General features: G+C 39.3%; 1 protein-coding gene across 10 annotated transcripts in view; it reads left to right on the top strand.

Moving 5' to 3' along the window:
• LOC102225344 (guanine nucleotide exchange factor DBS-like) overlaps positions 1 to 20358 on the top strand; it is a 41394-nt gene that overhangs the window by 20069 nt on the left and 967 nt on the right. For 5 of the 10 annotated variants that reach the window (XM_023336274.1, XM_023336271.1, XM_023336275.1 and 2 more), the window contains exons 4-32: positions 3204 to 3294; positions 7825 to 7944; positions 8716 to 8832; positions 9071 to 9220; positions 9310 to 9434; positions 10623 to 10737; positions 10821 to 10940; positions 12231 to 12422; positions 12510 to 12701; positions 12925 to 13084; positions 13738 to 13790; positions 13879 to 13964; positions 14099 to 14165; positions 14254 to 14369; positions 14462 to 14531; positions 14627 to 14719; positions 14803 to 14895; positions 14977 to 15102; positions 15882 to 16103; positions 16187 to 16279; positions 16376 to 16454; positions 16570 to 16642; positions 17101 to 17204; positions 17465 to 17557; positions 18376 to 18435; positions 18810 to 18875; positions 19376 to 19476; positions 19664 to 19776; positions 20246 to 20349. In XM_023336274.1, coding sequence (XP_023192042.1) covers positions 3204 to 3294; positions 7825 to 7944; positions 8716 to 8832; positions 9071 to 9220; positions 9310 to 9434; positions 10623 to 10737; positions 10821 to 10940; positions 12231 to 12422; positions 12510 to 12701; positions 12925 to 13084; positions 13738 to 13790; positions 13879 to 13964; positions 14099 to 14165; positions 14254 to 14369; positions 14462 to 14531; positions 14627 to 14719; positions 14803 to 14895; positions 14977 to 15102; positions 15882 to 16103; positions 16187 to 16279; positions 16376 to 16454; positions 16570 to 16642; positions 17101 to 17204; positions 17465 to 17557; positions 18376 to 18435; positions 18810 to 18875; positions 19376 to 19476; positions 19664 to 19776; positions 20246 to 20349 — 3194 coding nt within the window. Of the gene's footprint in view, positions 1 to 1157; positions 3050 to 3203; positions 3295 to 7824; positions 7945 to 8715; positions 8833 to 9070; positions 9221 to 9309; positions 9435 to 10622; positions 10738 to 10820; positions 10941 to 12230; positions 12423 to 12509; positions 12702 to 12924; positions 13085 to 13737; positions 13791 to 13878; positions 13965 to 14098; positions 14166 to 14253; positions 14370 to 14461; positions 14532 to 14626; positions 14720 to 14802; positions 14896 to 14976; positions 15103 to 15881; positions 16104 to 16186; positions 16280 to 16375; positions 16455 to 16569; positions 16643 to 17100; positions 17205 to 17464; positions 17558 to 18375; positions 18436 to 18809; positions 19477 to 19663; positions 19777 to 20164; positions 20350 to 20358 lie in introns of those variants that run through there. The other 5 variants (XM_023336272.1, XM_023336267.1, XM_023336269.1 and 2 more) reach the window with 5 other exon arrangements.

Genomic DNA, 20358 nt, shown 5'->3' with positions numbered 1-20358 from the left:
ATAGTCTCTCAGCTTTCCTGATCCTCCCTGAAAAAGAAAAAGCAGAGCAAAAATAGAAACTGCAGTGACTCTAACTGGTTGAGACTGAATAATGCATACAGACAACTGAACAGAGCCGCTTTTGACAAAAATGCATGAACTCACGTGAACCTTTGCTTCCAAAGATTAAATTTGGGTTTATATGGTCTCTGGAGAAAATCCAGACTTAACTGAGCTTCTTAGATACGTTTTTAGTCACCTTGTCACAAAGTAAAATAGAAATGCTCCCTTTCATTTTAGTAAAGATTTACGATCTGGATGAATAGAATAGAATAGAATAGAATAGAATAGAATAGAATAGAATAGAAGTACTTTATTCATCCCAGCAGGGAAATTACTTCGCAGTTACAGCATAGAGACAAGACAAGACAAGAGACAAGACACAATAACAACGTCCGGGTGTTGAGTCTGGAGTTTGGCTGTGTTAGAGCTGATGACGTCACAGGCCACCGCTGCATCAGCTGATGGGGGAATGTAAACAGCGATCAAAATGGCGGACGTAAACTCCCTCAGTAAATAACACGGCCGCATTCCCACAGCCAGAAGTTCAATGTCCGGGCTACAAATCTGTTCCTTCACGTTAACATGACCGGGATTACACCACCTCTCACTCACATAAAGTGCAATCCCGCCGCCCCTCTTCTTCCGACTCTTGGAAAAGTCCCTGTCCCCGCGCACCAAGGAAGATCCAGGAACCTCCACGCTGTATTCCGGAATAAGCGAGTGTAGCCCGGTTTCCGTGAAGCAGAGATACTGCACTCCCAGTACTCCTTCTGGGTCCTAACCAGCGCCGTGAGTTCGTCTGTCCTATTTCCCAAAGACCTCACGTTCCCCACAATAATCGCCGTTACCACTGGCCTGCGCCGTCTCCTCTTCTACCTCCGTTTAACTCCAGACCCGCAGCCCCGTCGTCTCCTCCGTAACTCCTCCAGGACCACAGGCCCGTCTCCGGGCAGCAGCAGAGGCCCACACAGCACAATCAGCCGTTCACGCGAGCAAACAATGCCGCTACTCCACTCGGCGAGGTTCTCCGCAACCAAGAGTAGAAAAAGTAGCAGAAGAACGCGGAGAACATCGACAGAACCACATCCAGCCATTGTAGAAAGCCCAACTGATGATCCCTGGGTTCTTCAAGCACGGATCCTTAATCGGTTACAGCAAATATACGAAATATATGAAGGACGCCCCAAACATTTTATTTCTATGTCATTTCCTTATTTAACACAGATGAGATTTCACACAAGCATTGGGCTTTAATCTGAGAATGTGTAGGTATTTACACAATTTTTCTGACTCGCTAAGCAATGAAGAAGGAGGCGAGGTGAAAATAGAGTTTCTGTTGCTGTGACTGCAAATGCGTTCATGCAGCAAATTTTCCTCAACGCTGCATTAGACGTTAGAGCAAAGCTTTTTACCAATCAACACACAGCTCAAGGTGCTTCTGTGCTCTTTGTTCTGAGAAACTGGATCATGTTTGCCACAGAAGCATCACCTCACGGTTTTGAAAAATCTGAAAGAGAATCTTATATTTGAGATTATCCCAGATTACCGTGAAATTAGAATCAATGACTAGAAAACCACACTGCTTGATTTGTTGTATCTACTTTTTTTTTTTAGCAACATTTATATAATTTTGTACTTATAAACAGTCAGCTCCTGCAATTTTGAGAAAATACAAAAGTTGGTTTACATCAGTATGGCCCTACACAACTACAAAGAACAGAGAAAAACAGGAATTGTACTGCAGAAATCAATCTTTTGAGGCCAATTTATGATTTTGTAAAGCCTCTGAATCAGGCTAATTCTGATTTCTCTTTTGGAAATATTATGCAAAACATCAAAATGTTTTTTGTGGCATTGAGGTGTCATTACATTTTTATTTAAACAATATTTAAGCGTTTTTAAAAAACACAAAATTTATATTTTGCTGTGTCTTTAGCGTCTTATTTTAGCAGTTTCCCACCATTACAAAAACAACGGTACCCTGAGTAGTCGTTTCAAAAACTGGGACGAGGATAATGCAACAATAGCTTCTTGAGATCCTTTCCAGAAACCAAGCAAAATAATGAAATTGTCCAAGTTAAAATGCATATTTATACTATAAATGTCAAAACATGTCAAATGGAAAAACCATTTGGAACCAGGATGGAAACCCAGGCATCCCTTCGCACCAACAGGCACTGTTTCTCCCCTGGCTTTGCATATTAGGATTCTCCTTCCTTAAATAATATATTTTGCCACAATAGTTTTTTCTTTTCTTTCTCTTAATATTTTTTAATAACGTCAATATTTTTAATATAAAGAGTCTTAACTGAGAGTGAACTGATTGAGACCTGAGGATTATTTGTTCCCCTACATCTATCACTCTCTCCTAAATGGCTACTGTAACTGTCTATTGTTTACTTGCATCACTGTGATTGGTTTAAGTCTTGCATCTCCTGATCTCTCATTGGACAGTTCAATAATGCAATATGGGCGGTGCCTATGCTTAAATCTTTTATGGTCCAAAGCATTATTCTCCATAAACTACAAACACGGTGGATTTCTCTTACCTGCTGCAGAGAGAAGCCTTTTGTTTAAACTCTTTCAACCTGGTAGTTTAGTCTGTAGGTTCAGATTGATGAATGTAAATAAATAATACTGGAAGCCATGCCTACATGAAGGCTAATGAAAGTGCCGGGAGGCTTGTGTGCACTTTTGCTGATGGTGCATCTTGCTTTCAAACCTGCTGTGAGTTCTGCTGCTGGATCTCGCTTGCAGTCGCCTGTGTGGACGCGTTCCTCACTCTTCCGAGAGCGTGGGACGGCTGTGTAGGAGGGAAGGGGTGGGAGGCACGGGGAAAAAATGCGAATGCTTACGGCTGGTGGCCAAGAGATCTGGAGAAGCTTCAGAGCAGCTCTCTTTATGGACCGCACCGGCTGTCTGAGGAGATAAGGAACAGCACAACAAAGCAGCAGTGCTGTGAGCAAGCATTTGGATTTGTTTTTCATGCCACACGGGAAAACAATATGTATGTTTCATTTGTTTTTGCTTCTTTGAGCTGTTGTTTAAAAGGACGTATAATTCAAGTCCACATAGAGGGTTCCTCAACGACAAATCCTCTATCTGGACTCATCTGATCGCTGCTGCCTTGTGTCCTACATTGTTCTTTGTTTTTGTTGCAGCTTGTCATCAACAGACGTAGGTTTCATCCTGGTCATCGATCGCAGGCAGGACCGATGGGCGGCTGTCAAGGGGACTCTGCTTCGTATTGCAGTGAGTTTGTCTTTGTGCTTGAACGTCTGCAAAAACACTAAGAAACGGATATTTAACCGTCTGAGAAAGAGATCCACACAATGACACACTTCACTCCCAGGGGTGGAAGATATCTGTTATGTCATAGAGAGTTGGAGGAGAATGATTGTGTTTCCGTCACAGTTTCACCTCAGATATCACTGCCACCCTCGAGGGTCAGTAGGAGTGTGATCACTTCCTTTAATGTGCTCCTGTTGCAGCCATATTGTGCTTCCAAAGCTGCAGGTAAAATTCATCGTCATTGCTACAACTTTATGCCTTTTTAGTATTTATTGAAGAGATTTGCAATATTCACATGGACACTGGAAAGTGTACATTTTAAGTATTTTTAGATCTAGATCATTTTAAATAAACAAAAAACATCTGATAATATTAGTTATTATTAATATTTGTCCATTTGTACCCATCCGCGCTAAACTTTTTCTCAAAATGAGAAAACCGTAGCAACCCTAAACTAAAGATATAAATTACTCTGAATTTTGTGCAAGTTTTCCTTCAGCATCGCAACCAATCGCTGGATGTTTCTACTAAAAAAAAAAAAATCTCACACAGTTCACTGTTTGGCTTAACTATTTGTTCTCACATATCAGCTTCTTATAAAGCCAGCCATTTTTTTTGTATAAACAATGAACTGTTGATTAGCAGTGTGGTTTAAAACTCTAATGACAGGGAGCAGCTTTGTTTTTATGAACACAGTGAAGCTTTTATTACTCCCCCAACGTATTACAGACCCGTCCTGCTAAAAAAACAGCAAAAGGTAAAGGATTAAAACCTGTGCTAATTTAATTTTAAAAAGCTGCTTGCTTCATGCTGAGCTGATCTTCAGGCCAGTCATCCAAACTGAATCACACATAGGTTTTTCAAAAAAGAAAATAATTAAATGTGCTATAAGGAGAATCGGAGTTGAATGCCACCACCTGCTGTTTATAGACCCGTAGCAGACTCACTCAGTCATTTTCAATTTAATTAAGCTATATTAATCCCACAGGGAAGACTTATACAGGTTGGAAGACTTTAACCCTCTGATGCATGAATTATGAAGCAATGCATTCAGTCAGCCCTGCAATAATGTCCTGCTTGAGATGATTCAGCTGAGCTGCTAAATACGAGATGATGAAAGCTTGAGAGGTTCTTCAGCCTCTCTGTGCATGTGAGGATCTGTGTGAGGCAATGAGCTTTTTTCCTCTTGACAAAATTATCTTTTAAGGGCTACAGTTTTTCATCTGTGCATGTAAACATGCTTGTGTATACTCCTGTACTCTAGGTCGTGACTATGTTTGCAGCGTGATTTCATACAGACCTCAGTAATGTGTTTATGGACTGGTTTCAATTAGGCCTTCAGTTGCGTTGCTTAATGATGTTCATCATTAAGCTAGCTCTTCTTTGAGGTTTGTTTGTTTGTGTCTTGTTTTTGCCTGCCACTGAACAAAGAACCAAGAGCTACTAAGCCGTGACTGTTAGAGCGTGCAGCGACCAGACCCAAACAGCATGGCTACATGCTACAGAAGAAGACCAAGCATGTTTGTAGTTTTATTGCAGATCCATAAAGAAAAAAGTCCTGTAGTTCTTAGATTGTAAAACATCAACACATTCCAAGAAATCATGTACATTTTTCTGTTCACTATCATATTGGAGATGCACCGATCAGAAATTCGCTGCCTGGTTCCGATCGATTGTTTCTGTAAAGCTCTACACTGGTGACACCAATTGAAGCTGATTTTGGTCACTTTTAACTATAACATAAGCAGTCTTTAATTATTTATTTTGGAATCAGAGGTAAACAGTTTTATTATATTATTTTACAACAATAAGGGTTAATACTGTAAACATAATGTTGTAAACTTAGGTAGATTTACAAGTGTATGAATTTACCTAAAGGTATTCTGATTCTACCCCTGCTGACCCCTCTAGCGACAAGGATGTTAGAAAATGGATGGATGGATGGATGGATGGATAGATGGATGGATGGATGGATGGATGGATGGATGGATGGATGGATGGGTGGGTGGGTGGGTGGATGGATGGATGGATGGATGGATGGGTGGGTGGGTATTCTATTCTAGTTACTGTTTGTAGCGTTTTAGTATATTTCTAAACTGTATATATCTTGGGGCTTATTTAATTATGTAATTCATCAGAACAGTCTAATTATGTATTTTTAGTTGCTTTGAAGTTTCTAGTATAGATATTTCTTTAGTTAAATTTTAAACCTAAAGTGAACATCTAATAAAAATGAACTTATGTTAGTAGATGTTAATTATATCTACTAAAGATATGATTCTTTTGCTAAATAGATTTCATTAAAAAAAACAGACTTACTTGACATGCTAATTATTCAGTAAAATGTTTGACACCGCCATTAATCATAAACACTCTGAGAAAGAGGTTATTCTTTGTTCTGCTGCAAAGTAATTTAAAAACATCTGCATATCCCACAGACTGTACTCTTCATCCGTGAACATCCACTTTCTGTGCCTTCATCATCCTCCTTCCAGCCCCCAGCAAGGACAAACCCTGAGTTGATTTATTAATTCATCTACGAGAGGTTTTCCCATGAGGTTTATATCAACAACGTATTTACCATCACGTCTGCTTAGGCCAGCGTTTCCAGCCCATTCAAGTACAGGGGCCAATCAGCCGAGCCGTGCATTTAGGTCATTGGCTAATTAGGCTCACTTTAACAAAAGCACAGCCTTAGGAAGGGAGATGAGCGTCTACCCTTAGCTGTCATCCAGCCGCTGCCACAGCAGTCTGTCACTGGGAGTCAGTCATGATATTTTAATTGGTGTTTTACTTGGTTCACTGGCTTAGCTGAGTGGAAACACAGCATGATGTTTTATTTGAATGTTCCGAAAACATTTAAAGAAACAGGGTTTTTTGTAGCCATACAGAGTTGGGTTTATAATTAGAATATTAGGAAGCCTTTTTGAATTTTACAAATCATAACCAAAAGTATAACAAAAGTAGAGAAAGAGGAAAACAAAGACTGGATGAAAAACATTAAACAGCTATAACGTCAAAGTCACATGTGTCAAACTCAAGGCCCGGGGCCCAAATCTGGCCCGCCGTAGCTTTTTCTGTGGCCCTCTAGACTCCAAATTACATCAATAAGACCTTCCAGTTTTTTACACATCAAAATTTACACAAATCAACAAATCTCCACATTTTTTTGAATTCTGATTTTACCGCAAATTTCTCTTAAAATTGGTCAAAAACATTGAGTTTAAGTGACTGATGCCTCACCTTTACTTGATGTCAAGTTATAGTCCGTAATTGATATGATGAGTAATTAAAAAGTCACATTTAACATCATACATTAGCACAAATATTGTAAAAAAATTTTTACAAACATTTCTGAACTGGCACTACATAATCTGCTATTTTGATTGCAAAAAAAAAACAGTTTCAACAGTCTCAGAATCCAGATAACCTATATATTGATATTTTTAATAGTTTAATTGGTTTTATCAATATATTCTGGCATAACCGGCCCTTTAAGAACATTCAGATTTTTGCTATGGCCCAAGTTTGACCCACAGCTGGTCTAAGTATTTGCTAAAATGCAGATATAAAAAGATACTTAAGTTGAATTCCTCATTCCACCCCCCTCATATTGCTCTCTGTTGAAGCTTTGAGAAACAGTTTCAAATAGGAGCTAAAACAGAGATGGGAAGAAAGTGATTGCAGAGGCAGCAGCAACTTTTCTGAAAATAAATGTGTTGGTGGAGGTGGTTTATGTCTGCACTGTTATACAAGTACAGTATCTTCTACATAAGCTTAAAAAAACTATTGAGTTTTGTTTTAGCAATTATTTAGCCAAGGCAAATATATAAATATATGAAAACTAATATACTGTTTCTGTACTGTATTCCACAATCCACAATCAAAAAAGAAAGAACAAAAACACACCTATGAAGAAAAAAGGATGTTCTGCATTGTTTTACATTTCGAACATGTTCTGTATCTTTATTTTGCCACATCAAAACTTTTTTTTCAACTCCTGAAGAAATAAATGCACATCTAACACAGTTCGCTGGCTCACGCTTCTTAAGCTGGACCTGATTTTGATGCAAAGCACAGAACTGAAAATCTGGATTTTTTTAGTTTGTATGTTTTGTAAACATCATAAGTGTGTCACGGATTATAACCAATTCCTTTTAAAGGCGTTGATTTTGGTGCATGAAAGCTCTGTCCTCATAACTCTTACACGATTAATGACTTATGAGGTTTTTATTGTCAATAAGAACTAGTTTTTAATAGCTTACCTGGTTCAATAAAGTAATCTAATTTAATCTAGAAGTCAGAAAATCAGTACTGTAAACAAAATTAAGCCTTTTTTCGTGATTTGTGAAATTTACAATATAATAAACATTTACATATACTCAAATGTTAAGAATGTTGAAAAAACTGCTGAAATTATCCTGAAATTTCAGTAGAATTTAATGTAAATAACATTTTAAATCTGATTTAGATTTAACAATGTTACTTCAGGGCTCCTTCCCCGGGAATCTCCAGCTGGTCCTGGTTCTGCGGCCCACCACCCTGCTGCAGAGGACGCTCTCAGACATCCTCTTTAAGTTCAACAAGGATGAGTTCAAGATGAAAGTGCCGGTGGGTGTAACCAGTTTTTCCAGTCAACAAATACTCTGTGTTCTGTGTGTACTTAGTCTTTTCTATATGTCTTTTAACAGTTAAACCACAAATGAGAGCTAACATTTGATTTATGCACACTTTTGAAAAAGTCTTTACTGTCCAAAAAAAAAAAAAAAACTGCAGTAAATGTATCAGTATTCTGGAACGACCTTTAAAATTATCTGTAATAAGTAATAAAACTTAATTTCTGGTGAGGAATAAATGAGGGCATTTATTTCTACTTAAGTCAGCTAAAACCACACACCGTTATTCAGCATTTTAAAGAAAACCATGGAAAATCATGTTGAGATCTAACGAGCTGCCTGATGCCTTCACACTTTAGCATTGTTTAGATGTCTCTAAAATCATTTCTAAATCAGTCATTCCACTATAAAATAATAATCTATTCAAAACAACAGCAAATTCTTACCATCCAAGCAAATTGGACCAGAAAAAGTCCAGAATTTCTGGATGAGTTGATGAGTTTAAAATGTACGACTTTGGACACAGAAACAAGGACAAGTTTCACATAAAAAGAAATACAGCTAAAATAATCTCATACAAACTTTGATTTGGGGGGAAGCTGTGCTCTACTTTCTGTTTTGAGCTGTAATTAAATCGCTTCCTATTCCAGATGTGAATAAAAAAGTAGATTAGACATCGATATTTGTGAGCTAAATATTCATGTAACACGATGAGGCCTGTATTTTCACATCGCTGTGCGTGTGTAATTGGATACTTTCTCCTCAGGTGATCATGCTGAGCTCCGTGAGTGAGCTGCACTCCTACATCGACCGCACCCAGCTGACGCGGGAACTCGGGGGAACGCAGGACTACTGCCATGAGAAGTGGATCTCACATCGAACTGTATGAAAACACTCACAACTATATCACAACTACTAACGCTCTCAATATCCATAACAAACAAAAGAATAGTGTGCTGCATATGAGAATGTATAAACACAAGGAGGCTTTTTACATGGTGATGACATGCTTCAGAGTTGATTTACTCATAGACTGGAGCAAATAAAAAGGTTATCTTCAGTAAAATCATAAAAAAAAGACGATGAGAACCTTTGCTGAAAATCCCGATTACTTGCTTCAGGCCATTGAGGGATTTGCACTGATGGTGAAGAGAACAGCGCAGACCCTGCAGTCATTTGGGACGGAGCTGGCAGAAACTGAACTCCCAAATGAAATTAAGACAACAACCATCCTGCTTAGCACACACACCAGCAAGAGGGACAAAATGAAGGTATCCCCCTTTCTAAGATACATGTCGTCTCCTGCTCCCCCGTTTGCTCTGGCTGATAAATGCTGTCCCATGACTCTGTGTTTATCCAGGAGGACATACTGGTTGCTCTGGATCAAGGCAGCAGGCTGCTGGAGAGCATCAATGAACCTGTAATAAGAGACCCTGACCACAACATGAACCAGGACGAACTGGAAAACCTAGCAACAGTACAAAGGTCAGTCACACTCCTAGCTTAGCCACCAAAATCCAAACCCAGTTTGGACAGTTTCTCACAACAAGACTTAAACAAATAGAAAATGAAGTAAAAGTTCAAATGTAACTATTCGTGCTATTCGTGTTCGTAAAAATCCATTGAGAGGAGTTGTAACATAAACCTGTCATTGTAATATAATGTTTCTTACTGAAATGTCAACCATTTTTGACCCACTGTAGTTAAATATTTGACTGACCCCATTTTGGTGAAACTAGTTGTTAACTGTGCTGGATCCAACCACAGAAAGCAGACCCAATCATTAAATTAACTTTAAAAAATTATTTTATTGCTATCATTTTTTTAAGTGAGTCAAATATGTCGCAGATTTGTTACCTGCATAGTGATAAACATTTTTTTATGTTCATTTAGATGACTAGGGTTTAAATCAAATGGGAACCTGAAATGTAGTTTCTCACTAATTAAAATATCACATTAAATTCAAGAAAAAGGGTTTTGATGTTGCCGTGCTCCACATTTTGTTTTACTGGCCAGAACTTAAAATGTAGGACTTAAGCTACAGCCTTCCTCAGTGGGGCCCTCTGGTGCTCAGTCTCAAGAATGCAAGTCAAAGATACACAAGCATCTTGAATCTCGAATCGGCTGTCTATCTTTCCAAAGCATTTATTCTATTTTGGTGTTAAAAATCGTTTTCACTGATTAAATATATGTTAGTTAATTGTATGAAGTGACTAATTTACTAACACACAAATTAAAGTCAATAGAATAAATATTTGGGCTTGCCGTGGTGGCGTAGGGGATAGCGTAACCCATGGTTGGAGGCCTTGAGTCCTCGACGCGGCCGTGGCGGGTTCGACTTCCGGACTCCACGATATTTGCCGCATTCCTCCCCCCTTTCCTGTCATCCTACTGTCATAGAAGGGACACTAGAGTCCACAGGGGTTAAAAGGAGGGGTTAAAAATAAAATAAAATAGAGTAAATATTTATTTTTTCAATTTTTATCTGTGTGCTTTTATCAGGAGATAAGAGAAAATTATGAGCTCTCATATCAGTAGGTTTGATCTCCACACTGCATATTCAGATATAGACAAGGTCTATCACCCCTTCTACACAAAAATTTGCAAGCCCGTTATATTTCTATTTAATAATTTTTTTTCTCCAATTATTAATTGACTGCTTTAATTATTCAGACTGCTGTCTCAGCTGGACGAGACAGAAAGGGCTTTTGAGGAGTTCTGGGTGAGGCATCAGACCAAACTGGAGCAGTGTTTGCAACTGCGACACTTTGAGCACAACTACAGAGAGGTGAGCTGACCAAGCTCTGTTAGTAAACCTACTCCTTTTTTTTTCTTTAAATGATGACTGAAAGTGACGGCGTTCTGTTGCAGGTCAGAGGTTTGCTGGACAGCCTGTCGGAGAAGCTGGTAACCTTCTCCGAGGTTGGGATCAGCCCCGCTCACGCTGACCACATCTTCTGTGAGCTCACCTCCTTTGAAGAGCGAGTCTGTGTGAGTCACTAAATGTCAATTTGTTTAACCAGTGCGTGAGGAAACCTATATAATATGGCTTTGTTGTGTTGAATTTTTTATTGACTCTGGCTGATTTATGTTGCCCAATTATGTTTTTTTAAGCTCACCATCTGCTGACAAGACATTTATATCCTTTATTGGGAACACAAAATTAGCAAATTACATTTAGCCTCTCAAATGCTTTAACAGGACTACTTTATATGATGAATGTCTTTATTAGGCATGCCTGACAGTGTACCAGCTCACTCCCTGTGAGCTTTAGCATCTTGGTCGCCAAAATCAACATGTGGACTAACAGTTTATCTGACCGGCCATATATGCTATTGACATGCAGACAGTAAATATTATATCCTATTTTGTATCCAAGTTCTCCTTTGTTGTTTCTGTTTTGCACGCCTAGAAATTGCACTGCTGATTGTTATCCATATATATGGTGCAGCTGTATTTAAACACAGCTATATATTTTTTTTTTTCTGAATAAATGCATATTTTATCTTAACATAAACCTCAGTATACATCATAAAACCTTCTTACTGATATTTTGGTGTTTAGCTCTTTGTTTACTCATTCCAAACATTAACAATAGAGGCAAAAATAAATGCTCCTTACTTAAAAGGTAAATGACATCCAGCTACAAACAACATAGTAAAAAAAATCAGTTTTTTTCATTTGTTATTATAAGAACTGTCACAAATACAGTTTTTGCCACATTCATCTAGTTGAATCTATAAACAATAACAGAAATAACACTGTTTGACACATTTTAGCATTTTAGTATTTTAGCATTACAACGTGACTCGTAAGGAGTTACTATGTGACGACATGGCAAATCAGAGAAAATCAGCTGAAGGGTGATGCAGCTCTCTGGTTGTATACCTGAAAGACCTGATTTACAGATAATGTCCATTTATAGTACATAATTTTTTCACAACATGCTGCCTTGGTCAGATACCACAACTGGACTTAAATTAAAGATAAAGAAGCCAAAGTAAAAAGTTCAGTTGATCATCCTCGGCTTTTTTATTTATCAAACAGTGTTATTTAAGGTATTTTCATAGATTGAACGACAAAAATACTCAAAATGTTGTATGGAAACTCTTTGGAACTTTCTGGAATTAAGAGTTAGAGATGATGTAAACTTTTACAAAGTCCTGCTTTACTTCTTTTTTCCTCAAATAAATTTGCTGTAAGTTTATAAGAAACATAAAGCTGCATTAGAATTCAGTCAGTCACGAATTGGACTAATGTGCTCTCTTTGCTGTCCTGCAGGAGGTTCTGGACAGAGCCTCGGCGCTGTCTCATGAGGGTGATGAGCTCATCCAGAAGTCCCACTACGCCGAGGACTCCATTCAGCCCAAATGCAGCGAGCTGAGAGCCGTCAGCGAGAGCCTGAGCTGCAACCTCAGGACCAAGAAGGACTACCTGCTGAAAGCCATAGAGCTGCACCATCGGCTGGAGAGGGTGAGAAAAAACACAAACACCTGAATCAGAGCGCCTTCGGTCTGTTACCGCTCTATAGCTTCTCCCCTGCTTGTCTGCCCCGTCTAGGCATCTAAATGGGTCGACGATGGCATCTATCTGCTGGCCTCTCAGCCAGTAGACAAGTGCCAGTCCCATGAGGGGGCCGAGCTGGCCTTGCAGGAGTTGGAGCGTTACCTAGACAACGCTGGTCAGAATCAACTGACTGACCTCGGCGCCATCTGGAAGGAGTACGAGGAAGTGCTGAACCAGCAGTTCAGGGTTAGAAAACAAGCATTTAAATGTCACAGGAATTATAACAACTAGATGCAGTTATGGTAAACCATGTCGTCATGTGTCTAACATCAGAGAGTGGTAAGGTCGCACTTTATGGGCTCACAGCTGCAATGCTGCTAATGGGCTGACTGCCAACCAGCAGATGAAAACTACACCTGTCGATTTAAATGTTACTCAAACGGCATCGATGGCTTTTTTTGCGTGGCAGGAGCAAGTGGAGAAAGTTTACCAAAAGCAAGCGTCCATGCAGGAGATGTTTGACAAGCGGAAGATCAGCCTCAAGAAGCTAGCAGCCAAACAAACCAGGCCAGTGCAGCCAGTGGCTCCGAGACCAGAAGCCTTCATCAAATCACCGCTCAGCTCTCCTGGTGAGCCGTCTCACTGCATCAGTGTTGACTCTCTGAGTGTGACCTCACTCTCCAGTGCTGAATTAACTATTTCATTTCTGTAAGAATTGAAAAGTGCATTTTCTTTTAAATAATTAAAACTCTCCATTCTGGACTGTAATTTTCTACTCTTTTGTTCTTTTAAACCTTTATTTAACAAGAAAAAAGAACTAATTGGGATTAATAACCTTTTGGACAGACGTACACTAAATGATCAAAAATAACAACTACACACATGCATATAAAATGAATCAATCAGCCAGTCAATGTGGTATATAAATAGTATGTGAAATAGTGCTGAAAACTAAATGAAAAGGTAAAAGGCATTGAGATCAAATTAAAATCTCAATAAAATGAAATAAATAAAATATATTTAATATAATTTATGTCAACAAAATAATCCACACAGCCTCCTGAGTTTAGTGAAATACAGCTTAGTAGCTTTTCTACCATTTGTAGGCAGTGCCAAATTTTTAATGGTTTAACATTTTCCAATAAGTGTGTAATAGCAACTGTATGTGTTGCACCAGATCTTGCACCAAATTGTGTCGTCCAATGAAATGTTCATTTTCATAAACAGATATTTTTTACACATTTATTTCCATAAATGTTAACACTTTCTTTTTCTCACACAGCGCACAAAGCACAGCTGGAAAAAAATTCGGAGTCCAACCTCAGCTGTGAAAAAGTAAGCGACCTGGTGCTGCTTCTTTGCCTGCTGACGTGTGAAACGTTCCCACGTCTTCTGAACCCGTTTCATCGCTTTTGCTTTCCAGAGAAACGGCCAACTGCAGAACGAAGACGGTGGCAGCAGACACGCGTCTCAGTCGGAGGAGGAGGAGAACCTGGCGGTGCTCCGGCGGTGAGTTCAGATCTTTCATCTTTAATCAAATTACGCAGCAGATGTCCTGTGTGAAAAACCATTATCTCATTATCTGATATCGGTTCAGTCGCTTTCATTTGAGCTCTGTATCCGCTTGTTTATCCTGTCTGCAGACATGTAATGAACGAGCTGCTGGAAACCGAGAGGGCCTATGTGGAGGAGCTACTCTGTGTGCTGCAGGTGTTTGTCTAAACCAAGGGAAACTTCCTCGTTTTTTATTCTTGTTGTGGGTTTTTCCATGCTTTATTTATTTTTGTTGTGATTACAGGGTTATGCCTCTGAGATGGAGAATCCAACCATGTCTCACCTCATCCCTGCGCCTTTGCAGAACAAAAAGGAGGTTCTGTTTGGTAACATGCCAGAGATTTACCATTTTCATAAAAGGTAAATGAGCACCACCGGTCTGCAACACTGTTATATTTTATACTTCTGTCTTCTGTGCATTTAATAATTTAAAAACAAATGCTGTGCTGCAGAACCTTTCTGAGGGAGTTGGAGCTTTACACAGACTGCCCAGAGTTAGTGGGAAGATGCTTTTTGGAGAGGGTAAATGAAATAAAAAATTATCTGAATGCATTAAGGAGCAATATTTTTTTTTTATCGTACACATTTTATTCAGTGTTTTTTTTTTATGTCTTCAGATGACTGACCTGCAGATCTACGAGAAGTACTGTCACAATAAACCTCGGTCTGAGAGCCTCTGGAGGCAGTGTTCAGACTGCGCCTTCTTCCAGGTAAATTTAACCGCCTCCTGCTGCACAAACCAGTACCACTCATGACGTATTCGGTAACCTTTTTGCATTTTTCCTGCTTTCAGGAATGTCAGAAGAAGCTTGAACATAAGCTGGGTTTAGATTCATATCTGCTGAAGCCAGTTCAGAGAATAACCAAATATCAGCTGCTGCTGAAAGTAAGACTGTGTTTTTGTCTCTTTGGAAATAGACGCATGTCTCTGTGTCCCAGCTCTGAGCTTGTGTGTTTCTGACTGCAGGAAATGCTCAAGTACAGTAAGGGCTGCGACGGAGCGGATGACCTGCAGGAGGCGCTGACCTCCATTTTGGGCATCCTCAAGGCTGTCAACGACTCCATGCATCTCATCGCCATTACAGGATTTGAGGTGTAATACTAAGAGAGGCTCTAGAAGTGACATATACAAAACTATTTTGAGTGGTTTTACATCTCTAGATGCTTTTAATCATGTAAAATTAGCTCTTGTTGTTTACCTAAGTAGGTAAACAACTTAATAGTTAACTGTGTTAAGCATTAAGTCAGGGGTGTCCAGACTTTTTGTAAAATGAGCCAAAATCGTCAACTCAAGAGTACACTTTCACAGATTTTTTTTTCTTTTTTTTTTTTTGGAGGAATGGAATGTGTAAATTATTGTAGATCCAAAACTTCTAAAGAGTTTCACATGTTCTCCTTATTGAAGGAAAGGCAATAAGGAGATTTTCTTCTATTCCCAGCAATAAAAACATGATTAAGGTTGTTCTTTATTTGGAAAAAAGTATTAATAATGTAATTAAAAGCAGATTTGGGTGCACTAAAGTCTGATAAAGTGTATAAGTGGATAGATGTGTTTGTATAATGTGAAATTAAAGGAAAAGGAGAAAGCTTTATTAATAAAAGATGAATACTTTATTTTGCATCTAACTTTTTTGTGAGAAGATTTTAATTTGTGGGTCAGAGTTTTGTCCTAATTGGGGGGTGGGAGGGAAGCCTCCATCTGCATCAATCTCCTGGTGGGACAAATTTGTTTCATTCAGGACACAAAATCAGTCCAGGGTCTGCAAACGGCCCCCGGACCGCCCTTTGGTCACCCTTGAATTACATGGTTATCTCTAAGGATATGCTATGTACATTGTAGATCATTTGTGTCTTGCTTTATTTCTTTCTCAGGGTAATATGAGTGAACTAGGAAAGCTCCTCATGCAGGGCTCATTCAGCGTTTGGACTGAGCACAAAAAAGGTCACGCCAAAGTTAAAGACCTGGCTCGTTTCAAGCCCATGCAGAGACACCTGTTCCTCCACGAGAAGGCTCTGCTCTTCTGCAAGAGGAGGGAGGAGAACGGAGAGGGCTACGAGAAGGCTCCTTCATACAGCTTCAAACAGTCACTTAGTGTGAGTTGCTCCTCCAAATAGTACATATGCCTCGTCTGTTTCAGTCATTGATTATAATAGGTTTATATGAACCTTCCAAACAGATGAATGCAGTGGGGTTCACTGAGAATGCAAAGGGAGACAACAAGAAGTTTGAAATCTGGTCCAGCTCCAGAGAAGAGGTTTATATTGTTCAGGTGAATAAATGAATCCTTCGTTGAGATCTGCTTGCATGAAGCCGTTTATAGTTTAATTCTATATAGGTTTTTTGTTTTGTTTTGGGGTTTTTTCAGGCACCAACTGCTGAAGTAAAAACCACATGGGTGAATGAGATCAGAAAGGTTCTCACAACCCAGCTGGAGGCCTGCAGAGGTGCAGAGAGAACGCTGTTATGACATTCTGTATATATTTGTTCAGAAACACAAGCACTCAAACCTATAAATCTCTTGAACGTTTGCTCTTTTCATGCCTTTGTGTTGTCTGTCAGAAGCCAGCCAGCAGAGGGCACCAGACCAAGTGTTTCAGTTTCCCCCAGTGCCAACAGGTACAGTGAGTCTCAGGTAAGTTTTGTTCCCCTCCATCGCATTTATTCTCTTTCTTAATTTAATGCACACTACATAAATGGACTGAAATGTTCAGTTTCTACAGCAGTTTTTTATATTCATCAAGCTTCGTATCACTGGGTCTAGTTCGCTCAATCTCTGAAAGCTTCTCTGGTATTTTGAAGCTTCTTTCAGACTTTTCTTAATAAATTATGGTGGTTCTTTCAAGAAATCAAATTTACTTCAAGAATATCAGCGTAAATGTAGTCTGTAACCTCTGAATCTGCACATACATGTATAATCTAAAAGACTCTTTCTATGTGTATTTAAAGTTCCCTAAGGCAATTTCCTTTCAGAAAAAAATATATGACAAAGATAATAGTGGATTTTTTTTCCTTTAGCTTAATGTTGCCAAACAAATATTTCTTATGAGCTTCAAAGATCAACTCGAAGACTTTTCTTCTTTCTACCTTCAGTCCTTTAAAGACGAGTCAGAAGGTTAAAAAGGGAGAGGAGAAGAAGGCTGAGCCTTGCAGCCCTGATGTCGCCTCTACTTGTTCACCAAAGCTCACAGTGAAAGGTGAGTCAGGAAACCAAAGAAATACAATTCCTGTTTAGAACATTCTTTCCTAACAGAGCTGCATTTGTATGGCATGTATTATAGAAACTAAGTATTTGTCTTCCTTTTAATGTCCGTTTTCTGACTGATTTGTGTTATAACTACTTGTTTTCCAATCATTTCTTCCCTCTATGATGATTTTCTCCCTTACTCAACTTACCTTCTTCCTTCCTTCCCTCCTTCTGGTTTTCCCTCTTGTTGATTTTTCCTCGGGGGGTCAGACGAAGCAGTGACAAGCCCGACCTCAGACAGAGCTGCTGTGGCTAAAAAGCGTTTTACTTTACAGGGCTTCAGTAACCTCAAAACTCAGAAAGGTAACTTTCAGCCCATTTTCAACAATCATATGAGATCAATGCAAAACAACGATATTACTTTTGGTTAAATCCAAAACCAATTAGTTGATGAAAACGTGTTTGTGATCATGTTAAAAGTCCTGACGGTTTGTGAGCCTCCTACAGGCAAATAGTCCTCAACATGAATCACCAAAGCCGCCTTTACACTGGAACAAGACCAAGACTTCTGGCACCACAGCTGCAATGTGCATTGGGTTCCGCTGCACATTCCTTCAAGAATGCTGCAACATAAAGTTTCTTACTAAGTATATGAAACAAATCATCCATCAACATTTTCCTTACCCGAACTATCTGGTTCACAACAGGTGAAAGGTGCTCACACATCCAAATTGCACATATTTACAGGTTTTTGAGAGTCTGAGGGAAGTTCAGACTCCTATTGGCAAAATGTCACATGTTGATGTTAAAGAGCTGCCCTTTTATCATATTTAATGGTAGGAGAAAGAGAAAAATACATGAGCAGTAGCTTATTGGGTTATTAAAATCATTTCTGCTGATAAGATGATGGAATTACTGATGGTGTTTCTTCCTCCTCTGAGGGGCTGAAACTGATGTTGGAGGCACAGATACCTCACAAATTAAATTAACATTAAATTAAGGTTTTCCTAATTTGACATCATCCAGTGACCTTCACACTTGAAGGACCTGGACATCACATGGCGGTCTTGATCCAGTGTGAAGGCGGTCTAAGAGACACTTTTGATTCTTTTGTGGACAAAGTAAGATAAAGAGAAAATTCTCATCACAGATACCTGTTAAAGGTGCGTTTCTGTCCGCAGAGCCCACAAGCACTGATGACAAATGTTATACGTTCCCCATGATAATCTGCCCATCTTCAGGTATTAAGCAGCTCTAGACCCCATTTCCTCAACTTTAGCCGCAACGCCTTTTTCACAGCAGATAGTTTCACCTGATAATTAAAGCAATTTAATGCTCATTAATGTACAGTTAATGTACTACCCTATATCCTCTATGAAAAAGGTATGTGTAGCTGAAACGCCTGTTTGTGCAAAGCTGAGCCTCTGCTTTCCTCAGTAAAGGTAGTGATATTTTTTTATTTTACCTTTACCTGCCTGTTTTTATGTTCTCTTTAGGTTGGATTAGAGTTATGCTGTTTGCTGTCCTACCTTGCAATGAATAATATTTCACTGCTGATCTCTTTCATGCTTCACCATCTGTGTGGTTTTTTTTTTCTCCATTTGCTTGACGTTAGGATCCTCCACCAGCCCAGACCACAACACCAAACGGCAGAGTGATCCCACGCCTTTTGGCTTCAAAGGTACTCTGTTCTTCTTCTCTTCTTGGCCTATGCTGGTCGATGCTTTAGGACAGCCATGGTTTAAAGCTGCGTACAGCTAACCCAGGCTGCGTGACCAGCTTTACCTCGTGTCCCTCAGGTCCTCCTCCCCTCCACTTGACCAGGGCCAGGTGGTTCAGCACCTCTAGTCTCTTACAGACAAAGTGGAGAGGTATTCTGGCACTGGTTTGCTCACGCTGGTTGTGTCTTGGCCCACTGTTTCTTTCCTTTTAGACTTAGAAAATAAAACACTTACATGATGGGAATGGTTGCTTGACACTTTTTCCCCATTGTTTGACTTTTAAACATGCATGCCAACATCTGGAGTTTCCAGACTTTTTTGGTTGTAGCTGTGGATATGATGAAGTCGTAGTTGGATTACTGGGCTTAGCGCCACTTTTCTTTTCCGATGGAAGATCACAGATGCGGAACAGCAGCTTTAGCTTTCGAACTAAAAGAGATGTTTGCATCTTTCTGATCAGGATGGAATAAGACCTCCCTATCATTGGACGAACACGACGGCTACTCCAGCGCCGAGGAGCCTCTTAACTCTGATCCAGAAGACGAAAACCACAAGAAGCTGGTGGGTCACTCTTTGTGGATCATTTCAGCCATTTAATATTTTTGCTTTTTTTTTTTGTTATACTTCTTAAGATGTGGGATTCCATTCATTGAAATATTTCTCCTGTTATATCCAATTACTCCTGCGCTCATGAGTGTTGCTGATTTTTATTTCTTTTTATCTGTCTCTTGTGTTTAACTATGAGCAGTGTGCTGGGAAATACACCGTAATGGCAGACTACGAGAACGGAGCTGCAGAAGAGCTTTTAGTGAAGAGTGGAGACATGGTGCAGCTGGTGAAGGAGGGGGACGACGGACAGTGGTGAGAGCACACCATTTCTAGTCTTTGTGTGAGATAGCAGAATATTCAGCACTTAATAACACATATGTTGAGAAACATCTTCTATTTTAAGCACTTTGAGGTTAAACAATCTATAAATAAACAGAGTTGGCTCAGGTTCAGTTGACTGCTGTAGTAGTTAAGTTTAAAAGAAGATTATTTACAGAGGAAACTGAATATTGTGATTATGCAAGAGCTCATTTAAAACAGATATAAAATGTTGGATGTTGCCACCTGTGTTCTGACCATTTGTGATCAAATCAAAGATCTCCAAAATTTGAGTAATGTCAAAAATGTCATTTATTTTAGTGATTTTTATTAAAAAGTTAAAATTACACACAGACAGATGGTTTTATTATTTTTTTTACAGCCAATAAAATCAGCACAACTGATTCCCAAACTTTACACGGAGAATAAAAGCTGTAGACGCTTCAATGGTTGGTTTTCACAGGTTTGTGCGCAACCTCAACACATCTAAGGAGAGCTGGATGGCTGCTGCTAATCTCATGACCCTCATGGAGAAGTCCAAGTCTTGTCAGTCTCTCAGCAGCTCTGGTATTTAAA

The sequence above is a fragment of the Xiphophorus maculatus genome, chromosome 7 (assembly GCF_002775205.1).
Source record: "Xiphophorus maculatus strain JP 163 A chromosome 7, X_maculatus-5.0-male, whole genome shotgun sequence".
NCBI classification, from domain to species: domain Eukaryota; kingdom Metazoa; phylum Chordata; class Actinopteri; order Cyprinodontiformes; family Poeciliidae; genus Xiphophorus; species Xiphophorus maculatus.
The sequence above is the reverse complement of the archived record's forward strand: the minus strand, read 5'-3'. Positions and strand labels throughout refer to the sequence as shown.